The sequence below is a fragment of the Marmota flaviventris genome, chromosome 6 (genome assembly GCF_047511675.1).
Source record: "Marmota flaviventris isolate mMarFla1 chromosome 6, mMarFla1.hap1, whole genome shotgun sequence".
Taxonomy (NCBI): Eukaryota; Metazoa; Chordata; class Mammalia; order Rodentia; family Sciuridae; genus Marmota; species Marmota flaviventris.
The window spans coordinates 124,869,980-124,887,788 of NC_092503.1; the positions used below are offsets into that span (position 1 = coordinate 124,869,980).

At 48.4% G+C, this 17,809-nt stretch overlaps 1 protein-coding gene across 5 annotated transcripts in view; it reads left to right on the forward strand.

The window, feature by feature from the left end:
• The first annotated feature begins 2,493 nt into the window (after positions 1-2,493).
• Positions 2,494-17,809, forward strand: part of Gabbr1 (gamma-aminobutyric acid type B receptor subunit 1) — a 29,991-nt gene continuing 14,675 nt past the window's right edge. For 2 of the 5 annotated variants that reach the window (XM_027922096.2, XM_027922094.2), the window contains exons 1-11: positions 2,494-2,584; positions 3,060-3,147; positions 3,813-4,016; positions 4,738-4,923; positions 6,274-6,294; positions 7,692-7,852; positions 11,132-11,266; positions 11,659-11,829; positions 12,864-12,965; positions 13,254-13,319; positions 13,866-14,057. In XM_027922096.2, the coding sequence (XP_027777897.2) occupies positions 3,060-3,147; positions 3,813-4,016; positions 4,738-4,923; positions 6,274-6,294; positions 7,692-7,852; positions 11,132-11,266; positions 11,659-11,829; positions 12,864-12,965; positions 13,254-13,319; positions 13,866-14,057 (1,326 nt within the window). In that variant the 5' untranslated portion in view covers positions 2,494-2,584. Of the gene's footprint in view, positions 2,585-3,059; positions 3,148-3,812; positions 4,017-4,737; positions 4,924-6,273; positions 6,295-7,691; positions 7,853-11,131; positions 11,267-11,658; positions 11,830-12,863; positions 12,966-13,253; positions 13,320-13,865; positions 14,058-17,809 lie in introns of those variants that run through there. The other 3 variants (XM_027922095.2, XM_027922097.2, XM_071613596.1) reach the window with 3 other exon arrangements.

Below are 17,809 nucleotides of genomic sequence, written 5' to 3' on the forward strand. Positions count from 1 at the left end.
CCTTTATTTTATTTTTATATGCGGTAGTGAGATTCGAACCCATTGCCTCACATATGCAAGGCAGTGTGCTACCTCTGAGCCTGAGCCCCAGCCCCCTTTATTTAATTTTTAATTTTCTTTTTTTGATGCTAGGGATTGAACCCAGGGCTTTTTGCATGTGAGGCAAGCACTCTACCATATGAGCTATATCCTCAGCCCTTTATTTTTAAGACAAGGTCTAAGTTGCCCAGGCTGGTCTTGAACTTGTGATCCTCCTGCTTCAACCCCTGAAGTGTGGGATTATAGGTGTGTAACTCTATGCCTGGCTAGATAAGGCTCTTGAAAGCTGGTTTGTGGCTCCTGGGAGTTCACATGCTCAGGTACTCCCCTGTAGAATGGCCTGCTGAGTCTAGGAAGTGAGTACTCTGAGCAAACAGGAGCACTGAGGGATAGTGTACTGCCAGACAGACAGACCAGTCTGCAGAGTGGGCAGTCAGGAAACTTCCCCAAGCAATATGGGAAACTTCTCATCATCATGACATTTTCCCTGGTGTTAATAATTTTAACTTAGTTGATAACTATATTTATTTGGTTCTGTCCTGCTGAGAGGACAGGCTACTCAGAGGAGGGTGACTATCATTTTGAGTAGTTAGAAATCCTTCCCATTGTCTTCTGTTCTTTTCTAGTTCAATGGCTCTCAACCTCTCCCTAGAGAACATTCTGAAACTTCAGAGGTTTCCTTTCTGTAATTACAGTGGTGGAGGGGGGCACTATTGTCATTTATTGGCAGGGCATGGGCATAAGCTATTCTTCAAAGCACAGTTTGCACAATGAAGAGTTGTCCTTCATCCAGATTCTCAGAAGTCTCCTAGGACATTCATGTACGTAAAAACTCATGTTTAATTATCTGAGTCTAGAACTTAATACAATTTAAAAAAATTGGTCTAAATATAAGTGAACTTTCTAGGAATGCAATTACTGTTCTGTGTGAATGTAGAGAAGATTGACTTCGCTACCAGGAGTTGCTCAACATTTCATTAAGTCTTTTCATTGATGGCAACATGCTGGAGGTAGTTGAGTCACCGTCTCTGCACCTGTATTAGCTTGTGTTGGTAGCAGTTACATCTCTGTGAATCTATGGATGGGTGCAAGCATCCCCCTGCATGTAGTGAAGCTGGGCCCTGCACTCACACATTAAAATAATATTTATGTTATTTTATTACAAGTAACTGTTCTTTCATCCCCCCTTTATATTACAGCTAGGGAAGCATTGTGATTTTTTTTTAAGTCATGTATGTAGGGAAGTTATACCATCTATGAATTTCAATTCATGATGGGAAGAGGGTCATTACAAAATGCTTATAAAAAGGGTTGAAGGTTGAGAGCCGGGTTCTAGGTTCTAGTCAGTCTCTCAGCATTTGGCCAGGAAGCTTTCTTTCTTCTTTTTTTGTTCTTCTCCTTTCCCTGCCCAAATTCAGGTCCATAATCATCAACAACCACGACCATAACAACACTGCACACGCCTTCAGGAGCTGTCAAAAGGCCTGCACTTCCCTACCATCTTTAGAGCTTCCAGTTGGACCTTAGACAAGAATTATTGATTGCCAGGCTCTGTTGGAGTCAAGAATATTGGCTTCCGCCCATCTGGAGGTTTCTATTCCTATGACCTCCTTACCCCGCGCTTTTCTGTATTTCAATTTCTCTCCTTGATGTCCTCCTTCAATCAGCCCCAGCCCTTCACTCCACGGAGCAGGCTAGGCGAGTGGCAGCAGAGCTGTTGTACCATGGAGTCGCTCTGGTTTCTAGCTCTCTCCCCCACCCAACTCTTTTCGTGCTTAGTTAGCTCCCGGCGGCCCCCTTCGTCCCCGGTATCTTTCTGACCCTGGCTTTTCCTTTCTCTCCCTTGGTCTCACTTCTCCTCCTGGCCCTTGGCCTTTTTCTTCCCTCTCTCCTCTCGTCAGGATCCAGTGTTGCCTTCTCTTTGTGCAACCGTCTTTCTCCACCTTCATCCTAAGCTCCGTCTCAGCGCCAGCTCCCCTGGTCTTTGATTGGGGGCGTTTCACCTCCACCCCGGTTTCCAGCAGTCTCGCCCCTAGGTCGCTCGGCGGTGCTCTGTCCCCACCCGTGCGCGTGAGCACCAGTTTCCCCCTTCTACCTCTCAGCCCCGCGCCTAGCCACCGCTCCCTCCCCCCGCGCTGTGGGCGGTCCAGGGCGGGGCCGGGATCCGGGGCGGCTCCCGGGGCTTGGGTTGTGGGAGGCGCCCTCTCCCTGGTCTCCCCCTCTCTTCCCCCCGCCCTGTCTTCCCCTGCACCCTCCTTCTTCCCTCCGCCCGAGAGCTTTCCCGGTCCCCGGCGCCGCCTCCTTCCCTCCCGGCTTCGCGCTCCCGCGGCCGCCGCCGCCCCGGGGAAGGAGAGACGGGGGTGGGGTTTGGGGGAAGCGAGAGAGGAGGGGAGAGACCCTGGCTGGGCTGAAGCCCGGATTCGAGGGGAGGAGGGACAGGAGGAGGGGAAAGGTGGAGGAGAAAGGAGGGGGGAGCGGGGAGGAGCGGCCGGGCCTGGGGCCTTGAGGCCCGGGGAGAGCCGGGGAGCTGGGCCGGCGCGCCGAGGTAAGAGCCAGGGCCCCGGGGAAGCAGGGCTTGGAGAGGGGCGCGCGGGGGAGGGCCGGCGGGCGCAGGGCCGAGGTGGGGATCCGGGCTGGGGGAGAGGAACTGCGGGGATGGAGACGGGGAGTGATAAGGCGGCCGAACCCGGGAGCGTGGGTAAGCCGGGCTCCAGGGAGCCGCGGGGGCCGGGGGAGAGGAGGTGGTGAGAGGTGGAGTCCCGGGAGGGTGGGGGGCCGAGGGAGGCAGGAGGAGGGTGGGGACAGGCTTTCTCTCCTCCTCTCCCCCCACCCTGTGCGGGGCTCCGCCCCCGCCTCCTCCGCGGGGCGCTCTCCTCGTCCTTAAACTGAGCGGGGTCTGAGCTCATAAGGCTTCCGGAGGGAGGCCAGGTCGCCTCCCCGGGCCGGGCCGGGCCAGGTCGGGTCGGGCAGGGCCGCTCCGGCGAGGCTCGGTCCGGTCCTCACGGTCGCCTCTCACTTAGATGCTGCTGCTGCTGCTGCTGTTGGCGCCTCTCTTCCTCCGCCCCCTGGGCGCTGGCGGGGCGCAGACCCCCAACGCCACCTCAGAAGGTGCACCCTTCGGTGATTCGGGCCCTCATCCGACCCTACTTCCCCTTTCCCTTCACCTCCTCCTTTCTGCTCCTCATCACTATTCCCTCAGCCCTGTAGAGCATCCTGATAGCCAACCCTTACTCCGCGCCACTATACTACTCCTGACCTCCTTTCTATCACCCCACATTACTACTTAGCACCCCCTTTCTCTGCCCCACATTACTAGGCTATACCACCTTTCTGTGACCCCGAATCATTTTCTCAGACCCACTGCCCTTTCCCACATTGGCCCCACTTTATTACTTAGATGGTCTTGTAAGGTCCCCCTCTTTTTTAATTTAAATCAAATATCCTCGTTTAGCCCCCGTTTTTTAAACCAAGCTCCGGCCATATTTCATATCCTTTACGATTTCTTAATTGCTTTTCTCCATTACCCCCAACCAGCACTATTCCCTCCCAACTGGTGGGCTCTGTCGTCAGCTTTAACTTAGCCCATTACTCACTGTCCTTTAGCTCAGGGTTCTGTATCTGCACTCTCATCTGCTGCCTAGTCCCTAACCTCCCCCTAGTTCCCAGCCAGTCCACTGACCACACCCTGCTTTCCCCTGCCTCCCCAGCAGAAGTTGGGCTTTTCCTCTTTCCCACCATTCCTCTCAGTATTGCCTCCCCAACTCACCCTTCAGGTTGCCAGATCATACACCCTCCGTGGGAAGGGGGCATCAGGTACCGGGGCCTGACTCGGGACCAGGTGAAGGCTATCAACTTCCTGCCGGTGGACTATGAGATTGAGTATGTGTGCCGGGGGGAGCGCGAGGTGGTGGGGCCCAAGGTGCGCAAGTGCCTGGCCAACGGCTCCTGGACAGATATGGACACACCCAGCCGCTGTGGTGAGTAGCCTTGGGAAGCCCCACCCCTTCTCAAGACCATTAATTACTTTTCCTGCCTTAGGTTTAGCATTACTGTTTCCAAGTCAGCTTAACCAAATTTACAAATACATTTAATGAACAACTACTATGTAAGATGTTGCTGGGTAGTTAGAGGTGGCAAAGCACGCAGCTTGCACATTTCATTTCATCCTTTCCTTAGGCCAGTGATCATTGGATGAAATAACTTTGATTTTTTTGTCTTATGCTATTCTCTTTAAGGATTTTTAGTAGCAGATTATGCCAAAAAAATGCTAAAATGATTTCAATACATTGCCCAACACCTGTCCATTCCAATGACTATATGCCCAGGGAACAAAAGACAATTTAATATTAACCAACTATATTAAGAAAAGCAAATCTGATTGTGCATTCAAAGTTATCCACACATTTCAAAGATAGAGAACCGCCCACTATAGTGGATTGTGGAGAGATCCCATTTTGTGTGCTTATAGCTCCATCTTGGGTTCCTACAATGGAAATACTTTTTCTTGTTTTCTTTTGAGAATGTGTGGATGCTTTCAGGGTTAAGGGGGGAGTAGAAGGTAGGGATGCTAATCCTTTTCACAGCTTATTTTCTGTAGAGTAAGATACTGTGGGATCAAACCCAAGCCCCCTGCTCTCTGTTAAGGGAAAAAAGCCTTCTCCAACTTGCATCTCTTCTCATTTTCCTATCTCTCCACAGTCCGAATCTGCTCCAAGTCTTATTTGACCCTGGAAAATGGGAAAGTTTTCCTGACGGGTGGGGACCTCCCAGCTCTGGACGGAGCCCGGGTGGATTTCCGGTGTGACCCCGACTTCCATCTGGTGGGCAGCTCCCGGAGCATCTGTAGTCAGGGCCAGTGGAGCACCCCCAAGCCCCACTGCCAGGGTGAGGGGAATAGCTGCCTGCATGCAGCTGATGAGGATGCTTGTGCAAGAAAGGGAGTGGGGTGGAGTGGGAATAGATGGTGGGAAAGGATGGGGTCCTATGAAGAACTTGGAGGAGGGCCTTGGGAAGGCAAAAATGAAAGTCCAATTTTTTCCACCATCCACTTGCCTCAAACTTCTGCTATCCCCAGTATTCAATTTCCCTATGTTGGGGGATGTCCTTTCTTTGCTTTCCTCTTTCTGTAAAGTCCCTGCTTCCAGTTCTTGGGACTTACATTTTCTTTTTTCCTTTATGAATCGAACCTTCCCTTACCTTCACAAGGTTTAAATACTCCAAGTTTCCCTAGATCCATTCGCTTTCTCTAAATTTAGAACTTTGTATGCATCACCCTCTTCTAGAATTGACTCGTCACCATTCATTCTTTAATTGAATTTTTGTAAATATAAAGTCATGCACAATGTAGAAAAATTGGCAAGAGGAGATCCAAGAGTGGAAATATATCAGGGTAAAATGATTTAAAATTGGGTGCAGAATTATCAGAACATTGACAACTCAGAGATGGAATGGGAAGACTATAGTCCTTTTCTGTCCCTCCTAGACAATTTCCAGCATTCCCTGAGGGAATAATTTTTGTGTTTACCACCTTTTTTGCCATCTAGTTCAGCAAACTTCTCCTTTTTCTGGGCACTCAAACTCTCCTTCTGCAGTCTTCTCTTCTAGAATGTAGGCATCTATTCCTATGCCTCATGCTTCTGCTACTCTGTAGACTATTTCAAGATCCTTGGCCTTGTCTTTCTTCAATTAACTCAAGTTATTCCACTTCTAGTTTACCATTCCATCCCGGAAATGGCTGTCCTATCCAGGGGTGGATTTACTTTTAAGCTAACAAAGCTTAAGCTTCAGGGTTCCTCACTTACCAGGCCCTTTTCCTGTGCTCTAATAATGTTGTGGGCTTTAAGAATGTGTTCACATGCTACTTCACTTTTGTCAAAATTGCAAAAACTAGGTATTTTAACAGTAATTGCTTAAAATCCCTTGTAATTTTTTTCTCAGAGACCCTTATACTTTGTAATATTCAGGCTCTACAAAACCAGAATCTGTCCCTACCTTAACTGTTGCTCCTCCTGTCTCAATTTCTATGTCCTATGAAAAATAAAGGAAGAAAACCAACAAGTCCTGACCCCCAGCCCCACCTTGCTCTTATCCCCAGGCACCCTCCCCTCAGAATCGCAGGCTTCTGCCCTCCCCCGTCTTCGGCATGGAGAGGTGTGGGAGGGGGCTGGGGATCAGGCCTGGGAAGCTGGGCGCCAGTGGTAACTCTTCTCTGATCCCGGTCTTTCCTGCTGCCAGTGAATCGAACGCCACACTCAGGTGAGATCAGAAACCCTAATCGCGTGCACAACAATCCCTTTACCCTTAAGTCTTCACCTTCCACCCGCAGGAGTTCTGCCCCTAGGCTATGGATGTCCTCCTTCACCCACCTCCCCCCACCCACCCGTTTGCGACCGTCCCCTTCTTTCCCTACCTGTTTCCTGCCTCCAGTCCCGGTTTTCCGCGGTCCCTCCCATCTCCTTGCTTGGCTGCACTTCCCTGGGCTCCACCTCCTCCCAGATTCTGCTTCTTGGCCAAATGGCAGAGCCCCGGCAGGGGGCGGCAGCGTGCTGCGAACCTGAGTTTCCACCTCGTCTTCCCCATGGGGTTCCTTCCGACCTTCTCTAGAACCTTTTCCTGCTTGCCCCCTTTTTAGGATTTCACCTGATGGACTCCATCAGCCCATTTCACCCACCTCCAACCCTGGCCAGGGCCTCTCACGCTTCCCCCAATTCTTTCCTTCCTATACTCCTCTTTATTCTCAGTTCTGTCTCCCATCACCCTTTCTCATCTACCTGCCCCATGTTCCCTTCCTCTATCCCCAACACTGCCCTCTATACCAGTCTTCCCTTCCTAACCCATTTCTCTCTTCCAAAACTCTTCCCACCTCTATCCCTCTCTCAGCACCCTCAGTTCATATCTCCTTTCAGATCTCGGACGCCAGCCCCTTTTCTGTCCTGTCCCATTCTCCTTCCCTTCCCCATCCCTCTCTCGCTGCTTCAGCCTCTCGCGTTGCTCCCTCCGCCCACCCTGCCCTCCTGGCACGCTCCATCTCCTCTTTTCTCCTCCCACTAATATCCCCTTGGGTGGGTGAACCTCTTCCTTTCCTCCATCCATCCCTATACCTCGAGAGGTTGCACCCTCTTTCCCTAACCCTCCCCTCCTTTCTGGCTGTGGTTCCCACCTCGAGCTTGCTTTCATCCCTGCCCCCTTCCTCCCGCCCCACCTCCTGCCCCCCCCCCACACTGCCGTGCCGCTCGCTCGTGACGTCAGAGCCCCCTCCCAGCCCCACATCTCCCTCCTCCTCCCCTCCCTCGGTCAGTCAGTCCGCGAGGAGAGTCCGCGGTGGCGGTAGCGGTGGCGCTAGTAGGAAGCCCACCTTCCCTGCTTCCCGGGGGGCCCTAGCCCCCTCCTCCCCACAAAACCGGGGATGGAGGTGCCTGCCCGACACCCCCTCAGCAGCCCTCCCCAGAAAAAGTGTCCCCCCTGAGCTCCCAGCTCCCCAAGCTGCCACCCCCGCCCCCTCCCTGCCATGGGTCCCGGGGCCCCCTCTTCCCGAGTGGGGTGGCTACTGCCTCTCCTGGTGGTGATGGCAGCTGGGGTGGCTCCAGTGTGGGCCTCTCACTCCCCTCATCTCCCACGGCCTCACCCGAGGGTCCCCCCGCACCCCTCCTCAGAACGACGCGCAGTGTACATCGGGGCGCTGTTTCCCATGAGCGGGGGCTGGCCAGGGGGCCAGGCCTGCCAGCCCGCGGTGGAGATGGCGCTGGAGGACGTGAATAGCCGCAGGGACATCCTGCCGGACTATGAACTCAAGCTCATCCACCACGACAGCAAGGTAGCACCCGACAAGGGAGTGGGTGAGAGGTGGGGGCTTAGGGGGGCAAGGGGCCAGCTGTGTTAGCGCCTGAGTCTGAGTCGCTTTGAGATTGCGAGGCAAACCCCTCCCTTGTGTGACTAGCAGGAGACGGACTGGAAGTGCAGGAGCTTGGGGAGAATAGCAGGGGCTGGAGGTTCAAGATGAGGGTCTGGGGGTTCAAGATGGTTAATCATGGTTAATCACGCTGTAAGGCAAACCCTTTGCCCTGCAGTGAGAGACTCATGGAAGTGCAGGGGTGTTGAGAAAACTGGTGATGGGTTTAGGGTCCTAGCTAATACTGGCCTTCTGAGGGAGTAAACTAACCCAGGACTGGGTTGGGGGCAGGAGGGAATGTCAGAGGTGGGGAGCTGTATCAGGGGTTTACATTTACCATGGTAACAAGGTAAGTGTGGTGTATGTTAAGGATGGAAGGAATAGGGAGAGAATGAGAAAATTTTGAGGGACTTGAGAGCTCTAGTTTATTTATCAAAACAAACAGGAAGGTAGCTTCTAGCCCTACCTGACTCCTTATCCCTCCATCCCCAGTCCTGTTGAAGATTCCTGGACTGTGAGAATGTATGGCTTATAGCTGTTGGGGAAGGATAATGGTTTAGAGGTGGACAGAGACACTGGAGGATAAATTGGATTAGGGGTCCACATGAAGAGCCCCCACCGTAACATGGTGATGGACAGGAATCCCTAATACAGAGAGAGGAAAGAACAGAAAAGAAAGGAGTGGGGGAGGGGGGCAAAGAGGCAGGATGGGGATAGTGAGGAATCCTGGGGCATCTTGTGGAGCTTGGGGGTCCTGATTTTATCTTCTCTTTTAGCATTATGGCCTTTAGATGTGAGATGTAGGGTTAGAGAGGAGAGAGAAGGAAGAGGGGAAAGGAAGGAAATTTGGGTCTAGGGGTGTTAGGGATGATCTCTGATAAGATTTCTTTACCTTCCCACTCCCCTACATGAATAATTGGGTAATGGAGAAGGTATGACACAGAGAAGGAAGGAAATTTGGGATCCCCCTAAATTTCTCTGACATGTGGCTCCAGAGATTTAAGGGACTAGGTTAGGGAGGTAAGGTACAGTGGGTGAAGATTTGGGGATTTTACACTTGGAGTGTGCTGAGGATTTATATCCATTCTCTAGAACATCAATATATATCTAAAGTAAGTGGGGGAAAAGGAAAGGGGATAGAAGTGGGGCTGCAGGCAGGGTGCTTGGGGAGAGGAGAGCATAAGGATTGGTAGGCATTTGGAGACAGAGCTTAAAATCCTTTTGGACTGTTACCTTCTCTGTATTTCTCAAATGTCAGTATACATAAGAATCACCAGAGGGGTTGTTAAAAATACAGATGCTAACTCCTGGGTCAGGGAGGAATCCCAAGAATTATCTACATTTTTACCAACAGAAATTCTGCTTGAGTTGTAGCTAACACTAGGATGCCTATGGAAAGAGCAGCAGGGTTCAGGAAAAGAATTAGGTATTAGGGTAGGGAAGGCATGAAGAAAAATAGAGGGTCACATCTATCTGAGGGGTCAGACTTGGGAGACTTTGAGAGTTTTTGGTCAGGGGCAGGGGTATGAGTGTGGGGGAAAAAGATTGGGAGAGATGGGGGCAGGCTTTATGAGGGGGCATCACAAGGAAGTAGGGGAGGCCCGTCTGTGAGCTTGAATTTACCCACCATGATAGGTGATTCCCTGAAGTGTTGGGGAGCAGCTGGGGGACCCAGGAGAAGGCAACTAGAGAAGTTAGCAGAGGCATACAAGGAGGGGATGAGAAGGCAGAAACTGGAATGTGTCCACTAGAATGTGCCTCTTTTCTGCCTGCAAGTCCAGATCCTTGCAAGAGCAATAGGAAGAGGGAGAACTTCATGGAAAGGGGATCTGCCATGATGTCCACATGTTCTTATTAACCATTTCTTTAGACAGGAAGTAGAGGGGCACTGAGGAGGCTTTGGAGAAGCTGGGGGCAAGATCTGGAATAATAGATGCTGAGAAAATTCAGGATGTTTGGACCCCAGAATAGTAAAGATATATTGAGATGCCCAAATGGGAGACATGAAGAGAAAGTCTTCAAAGCCGTTGAGCAATACCCTGAGCAGGGGGTGAAGGTGGGGTGGGCATCAGGGCTCAGTGTTCTCTAGCTTCCACCAGCTTCCCCTGGCTCCCCTGGCTCTCTGGACTCTAACTTCCCACTGTGTCCCAAATGTCAGGCCTCAGTGGGGAGTGAGCAGGCTCTAGGGAGCTTTCTTTATTTCCTTTCTACTTGTACCCCCCCCCCCCCTTCACCCTCCCCAGTTGCCTGTGTCTCCTGTCTGTTTCCCCTCTTCCCAGGCTCCCCACTGGCTGCCATTTATTCTCCACTTCCTTTGGGTCTCCTGCAGCTTCTGAAATGTCACATTTCAGCAGGAGGGGAATAGGCAGTGGGAGACCCATGACTGTCTCTCCCTCCCCGCCATTGCCACTCCTCCCAGCCTCCCTTTCCTCTCTAGCTTTCTGCATTACTTACTTTACACAGTGCCATGCCTCTCTTTTAGACACCCCTGAAATCATTTATTCTTGAGAGCCCCATTCTGTTTATTCTCCCTGTTCTTTCCTCATCTTAGATTCTTTCCTACTTCCACCCTTGAGTGTTGTTTGTTTTTGTTTTTTTTTGTTTTTCCTAATGGACCTGTCAATTGTCAGGGCCTAGCAGGAGGGGATGGGTGAGCTGAGCAGACCCCCTACTGGTCTTGTTCCTGTTCTCTCTTGTTTACTCATCACTAGCCCTGAAAAGAGGGAGGAAAAAAAATGAAGGAGAAAAGAGGGAGTTCTTAGAGGTGAAGGAAGAAATTTCATAATATGATTTTTGAGGAAGCTGTCTGGGAACCTGGAGAGAATTTGTGTTTCTGCAGACTTTTCTTCTCAGAGATGTTTGGAACATAAAAACATGGGGTGAAGGGCAGGGGTGACAGGAGAGGTGGACTTGGGGATGTCAGCGGATGAACTAAAGGAGAAAAGAAACATATCCATGAATACTGATATAGGGGTATGCAGGAGAGGAGAGGGATTCAGTGCCAGATGGAAGACAGAGAATAGAGGTAATTGAAAGAGGAGAAGCAAGAAACTTGACAAGAAGAGATGTCAGGGAGAAGAATATGGTAATAGTGATGAAAGTGGGTAATTGAAGAAGGAACTAGGTTGTCCAAGAAAGATAAGACAGTTGAAATAGAAGGTTAAGAGCCCTGAGGGGCTCCCCAACCCTTCCTTCCTCACTCAGTGTGACCCAGGCCAAGCCACCAAGTACTTGTATGAACTGCTCTACAATGATCCCATCAAGATCATCCTCATGCCCGGCTGCAGCTCTGTCTCCACGCTTGTGGCTGAGGCTGCCAGGATGTGGAACCTTATTGTGGTAAGCAAGGGTATGGGGGTCAGAAGGGGTATGGGGGTGGTTTCCTTTTGGGCTGTACTAAGGGAGGATTGTAGGTTTGGGTTTTAAGAGGATTGAGGGAGGGACCTACTTCCAGGATCCAGAACCCTCTTCAGACCTGAGCTGGTTGGCCTCCCAGCAGCAGTGCTTAACCATACTTAAGCTGATCTCAGTCTTCATCAGAAGGAACTGGGTATTAGATGAGTGAAGGAGCATCCTAATTGTGAGGAGTGTGTGGGTCTTTGAGAATCACTTTTCCTAGGACAAAAGTGAGGAGGTTTGGAGAGAGTAGAGGAGAAAACTCTAGAGGCAAAGAAGGGATCAAAGGAATTCTTAGTAGCCCTCAGTGGAGTCCATTCTCCTTGTCCCCTTAGCTTTCCTATGGCTCCAGTTCACCAGCCCTGTCAAATCGGCAGCGTTTCCCCACATTCTTCCGAACACATCCATCAGCCACTCTCCACAATCCTACCCGAGTGAAACTTTTTGAAAAGTGGGGCTGGAAGAAGATTGCCACCATTCAGCAGACCACGGAGGTCTTCACTTCGGTGAGGAGGGACGAGGGAGAAAGTAAAAGGGGGCATCGACTCAAAGTCAATGGAGAGAGATGTGACATAGCATTCGTTGTGGGGGAAGATCTTGGTTCTTTATTGAAAGAGAACCCATTCCAAGTGGGTTAAGTGCATGTACTTTCCGTAGCTAAGGGAATGAGTGAGTTGAGTTTTTGGGATCCTCTCCATCTTTTTGATATTATAATTCTTTTTCCTTTTGATGCTGTATTCCCCAGACAGATAGGCTCAAAATGACATTCAGTTCTGTTAAAGTAGGTTCAATCCCAAATTGAGTCAAGAGGAGAGAAGGAATATAAAATAGGAACCCAGGAATGTAGTAGATTCTAAAGACACTGGGTGTGTGTGAGAATGGGGACAGAGAGGTGGAGCTACTGGTTGGGAGGGGGATGGGGCACACAGCGAGAGGTAGATGCAGACAGACAAGAGACATAGGTCTGGTAGTTAACACTGGGAGAGAAATGCCCATAGACATAGAGGTTGAAGGAGCCTCAGGAAATCTGTGGAAATAGAGAAGAAATACAAGGCTCTACATCCAAAGAAAGCAGTGTGCTCCCTCCCCTCTATTGTATTCTTTGGGTCCTCCACCCACTCGAATGTTCAGTGTCCCTTTAATCCTCCTTCCTCACTTTTTCTCAGTGACTCAGGCTGTTCTCTGATCCTTTAGTCTGTCTGCTTACCTGCCTCTGGGTCTTTTTTGGGTTCTTCTGTTTTCCCCTTAGGGGTAGAAGTAGGGTGAGTGGTAGGAGTGAGGTCAGTGGAGTGGCTTCCTTCAGACACAGACCTGAGGAAGGGCTCATTATGTGCCGTTCCACTTGGGAAGCCACCTTCTAAGACTGCAGATGCTTTCCTTTGAACTCTTCTAGCTTTGGGGACAGAGAGGTTGGAGGAAGGTTCAGAACACTGCTCTGTCACTCTTGAGATTTCAGTCCCCAGTTAAGGCAGTTAACATCTCTGCTTTACCCCATCGCACGCCCCATGTTTTTCTTATTCATTTCTCGTTCCTACCCAAGACTCTGGATGACCTAGAGGAAAGAGTGAAGGAGGCTGGAATTGAGATAACTTTCCGCCAGAGCTTCTTCTCAGATCCAGCCGTGCCTGTCAAAAACCTGAAGGTGGGTTGGCCAGGAGTGGTGGGCTAGGCCTGTGGAGGGGCTGGGTTGGAGAACCAAGGTCTCCTGGAAAGGAGAGTCAGGCGGGGACTGACTGATTCTGTGAGGCAGCAGTGTCTCCTGGGGAGATTTAGCTCTATCTTCCAGCTGACATTTATCCACTGCCCATTGAACATTACTCTGCACTAAGCACTCTGGGATGGGAAATCAAAGCTGTGAAAGCGCCTGGCTTAGCCCCTCAGGCGCTCCTAGGTGTCCCTCAGGAGCTCTGTCTCTGTCTCCATTTTATAGCGCCAAGATGCCCGAATCATCGTGGGACTTTTTTATGAGACCGAAGCCCGGAAAGTTTTTTGTGAGGTGAAGTTGGAATCTGAAGAGGGAGGGGGACTGGGTGGGCTTCTTGCCTTGGTGTTTTCCCAGAGTCTCCTCACTGCATCTTTGCTGAAATTAATAGCAAATGATCTGAGGTGATGATTAATATGATGTCTCTATCTGTTGGCTCTGACTTTATCCCTTCTCCACACACACACAAATTGCACACACCACACACTCCCTGCACACATGAATTTTCCTCCCTTTTTAAAAAAAATTCCCTGAGTAGTCCATGAATGCCATCTCTTCTGACTGACTGGAAAGGCTACTCAGAAATAGAGGGTCTGGGGAAGAACTTGGAACTTGAGACTTTCCTATCACTGTTAAGACTTGTGGATTACTAAATAAGCACTCTACCACTGAGACATGCCCCAGCCTTAAGACGTGTACATTTCTTTTACTTATTCTGTTGCTCTTCTGTGATTTCTAAGAGACTGAATAGCTACCATTGAGATAATACAAAAAACAAAAGCCCCCCCCACCAAAAAAAAAAGCCCTAAACTGTACCCCAGCCGCCTTCTTTGTGTGCAGGTGTACAAGGAACGTCTTTTTGGGAAGAAGTATGTCTGGTTCCTCATTGGGTGGTATGCTGACAATTGGTTCAAAATCTATGATCCGTCAATCAATTGCACAGTGGATGAGATGACCGAGGCAGTAGAGGGCCACATCACCACTGAGATTGTCATGCTGAACCCTGCCAACACCCGCAGCATTTCTAACATGGTGAGACTATGGGGCATAGAGGCTGACACCTGGGAGGAGTGGGTGGAAGAGACTGAGGGAGCTTCTCAGGGGAGGGGAGAAGGGTGTAGAGTTTGAACTTATGAAGACAAAGGGGTCTGTGCCCACTCTGAGCTTGTTAGCATCATGTCTCCTGTGGATTCTACCTCTGTTGTGACTTTTCTTGGGTAGGAGAGAGAGAGAGAGAGGGAGAGGGAGGGAGAGAAATGATAGAGTGGTATGTTCAGTAGGCCCCTGATGAGTAGAAGGGCTGTTACCATGGAAACAAGGAGCAGTTGGTGTGAAGTCAAATGAGGGAGAGGCGTTAATGATAATATAGACGCTTGTATATGCAAGCACACCTTTACCAAAGCACTGTTCCTGGGCAGAAATGCATTTTATTTTTTTGGTGACTTACATTAGTATCAGAGTTGCTTAATATTCACTCATGATGAAATTAGCTTGGATCTTAATGTTTTTTTTTTTTTTTAAATGATTCTTTTTTTAGAATTTTAGATGTAAAAATGACTAAATCATTTAGTCCCAGATAACTGGTTAGTGACAGAGTTGGAACTAGAAGCACATTGCCTGACTTGGGAGGGCTGGGGCAGGTTTGCAGGTGGGAGCACAAGTGGGTGTGGATGTGGGTGTGGGTGTGGGGGAAGAGCTTCACTGCTGCTCAGCACGACATCTTAGAGCACAGAAATCTTAGTGAGCTCAATGGGGTAACCAGCATGTCTACTTATTATATCAGGTACATCCTAAGGTATATAATGCCTGTTTTGGAGAGAAGGCTAGGGGTGAACTAATGATGGTAAAAATCCTCAAAGTGTTTATTTAAAGGAGTTTTAGTAGCAATTGATTTTATTTGGTAAACCAGGAATTTAAAATCAGATTTTTTTTTTTTAATATTTATGTTTTAGTTGTAGTTGGACACAATACCTTTATTTTATTTATTTATTTTTATGTGCTGCTGAGGATAAGAACCCAGGGCCTTACACGTGCTATGTGAGTGCTCTACTGCTGAGCACAATGCCAGCCCCTTAAAATCAGATTTTAAACAATATTCTGATGTATATTTATTATTTGCATCTTATATACCAGAAAATTAAGACTCAGAGAAATTTAGTGACTTGTTCCATGCAGCTACTGAGTTGTCCTGCTGGAACTGCCTCCTAATTGAATCTAATTCCAAACTGTTCTGTTCCATCACTTCTAGGGTAAGCATGAAGCCTGACTGAAATCTTGTATTTTTTTGTGCTAGCACTGTTCAGCTGATGGCAGTTTTTGAGCACGGGAGAAATAATAATTTAGGAAGTTGGTTGTGTCAGTGAATTATGATGAATGGTGAACTGCCTCATGGACTCTGATCATAGACTCTATTCTGGGACTTTCTAAAGGGAACTCTGTGTTTAATGTATCTTATTTGAAAAATAGAGTGAAAAAATTCTGGAGGTTCACCTCCCTATAGAGTACTGGAAAGGTGAGTCATCCTCCAGAACTGAGGAATTAGTGGTGCTGGTTGTTGAAGATGGTAAGACTGTTTGGTATCCTGAGCCCAGGACCTGCCAATAATGGCTGCTGTCTCATAGCAGGAAGCTAGAGCAGGCAGACAGAAAGCCAAGAATTGTTCACAGATATAGAGGGACACTTGAGCTTTGGAGTAGGATGTTAGAAGGTCTCTTTCTGGCTCCTGGACTCTAGAGGAAGATGGTGCCTGCCTTCTAGACCATAGGGCTTCTAGTGACACTGGGCTAAAACACCAAGTAGAGAAGCCAAGATTTTTCAATAGAGGAATAGAAGCAGCCCTAACAACTGCCTAGGGAATCAAATAGCACCAAGAGAAGTGAATCAGAAGCAAGGATTGAAACAAGCAGGACAGAGCTATAAAGAAGCTGAGTTGCTTTCACTCCACAGAATGGCCTCACATTTGTTTAAATCAGTATTTCCCAAACTTTAGTTTCCAAAGAACTACCTACAAAGGTAGTTAGTACACAGACTACTAAGCTGTTTCCCTAGAAGTTCTGAGCTGTTTCCCCTAGAAGATCTGGAGTAGGGCCTGAGAATTTATATTTTTAACAAGTTCCCAGAAATACTGATGTTACTTCTTTGGAAATCACACTTTTACCACTATTAGGGTAGTAGTTTTTAACCAGAGGTTGGAAATGTCTGGGGATACTTTTGATTGATACAACTTGGGGTGAGGGCTTCGCTGAAGGATAGCTGCTCATAGTGTCTAATGGGTATAGACCAAGGATGCTTCTAAACATTCTGTAATGTGAGCTGTGCGTGGTGGTACACACCTGTAATCCCAGCTACTTGGGACGCTGAGGCAGGAGGTTTGCAAGTTTTAGGTTAGCCTGCACAACTTGGACCCTGTCTCAAAAAAATAAAAAGGGGTGGGATGTAGCTCAGTGGTAGAGTATCCCTGGGTTTATTCCTCAGTATTGGAAAAAAGATATTCTAAAATGCACAGCTCAACACTGACAGCAAAGCTGTTCTGTCTAAATTGCCAATAGTGTGGAGATTTGAGAAATCATGATATAGAGAAAGAATCTTTAGGTACAATATAAATAAATGGAGAATGAATTAGAATGGTTTTGGAGAAATGTAGCTATGATCTAGAGGGGAAGATGGGAGGTGGCATACCTGGAGATGAGATTGTGAATTTATCCTGATTGGGAAGGAGATCTCATCAGACCTGGGTACAAAACAAACTAAAAACCTACCTCAGGATACACAGATCACTGTCAAGCATCCATTTTCACACATGGAGCCAACCAGACAGAGCTGTTTATAAAAAATGAGGATCATAAATTTGCACTTGGTTAATTCACTAATTTCTGTGAATTGTGGAACTTTTGTTGTTCAGTTTTTCTCAGCAGCACAGTAAAATTTCTCTTTGGAAATTAATAACCATATCTTTGCTGATTGAAAGGGGAAAGATTGTTTTTTCATTGCTTTAGTAATAGGGACACCAGTGCTCCCTTTGGCCAGGAGTGTTAGAGGTGAGCTGAGAGTTTGAAGATCTGGGCAGGGGATAGTATCATGCTGAGCAGATTAATCCCTTCCCATCTGGGTGATTTTCTGATGTAATCTTTACTTTGAACTGAGGATTAGATAGACCTAGAAGCTGAAGGACTACTCAGAAAGTCTCAGTTTAGCTGTTGTCTTTGAGCAGGTGCTCTGGGATAGAGGCATTTCAGTGTATAGAAGGAGTATGGGTAGATGGTTAAAGTATAGACTTTATTATTCAGAAGGCTGAGGCAGAAGGATTGCAAGTTCAAGGCCAGACAAGGCAATTTAGTGAGACTTTGTCTCAAAATAAAAATTTTAAAGAGCTGAAGGTGAAGCTCATGGGTAGAGCACTTTATGCCAAGGTTCAGTCCCCAGTATTGCATTAATAAATAAAACTTTGGTGCCAGACTACCTGGGTTTGAGTCCTAGCTCTGCTACTTACTGGCAGTATAACTTTAGGCAAGTTACCTAGCTTCTATGTTTCACTTTCTTTTTTCACACAATAGGGATAATAGTATCTTCCTCACTGAATGGTTTGAGGATCAAATACATTGATATGTGTGCCTTAGAAAAGTGCCTGGCATACAGTAAGGACACTATAATGTTAGCCACTGCTGCCATCATCATCATCATCATCATCATCATCATCATCATCCTATGTAGAGAGGGATGATACTAATGAAACACCTCAATAAAAGAAGAAAGAGGATTTGGTGATTTGGAAGGGTCAAAGGTGA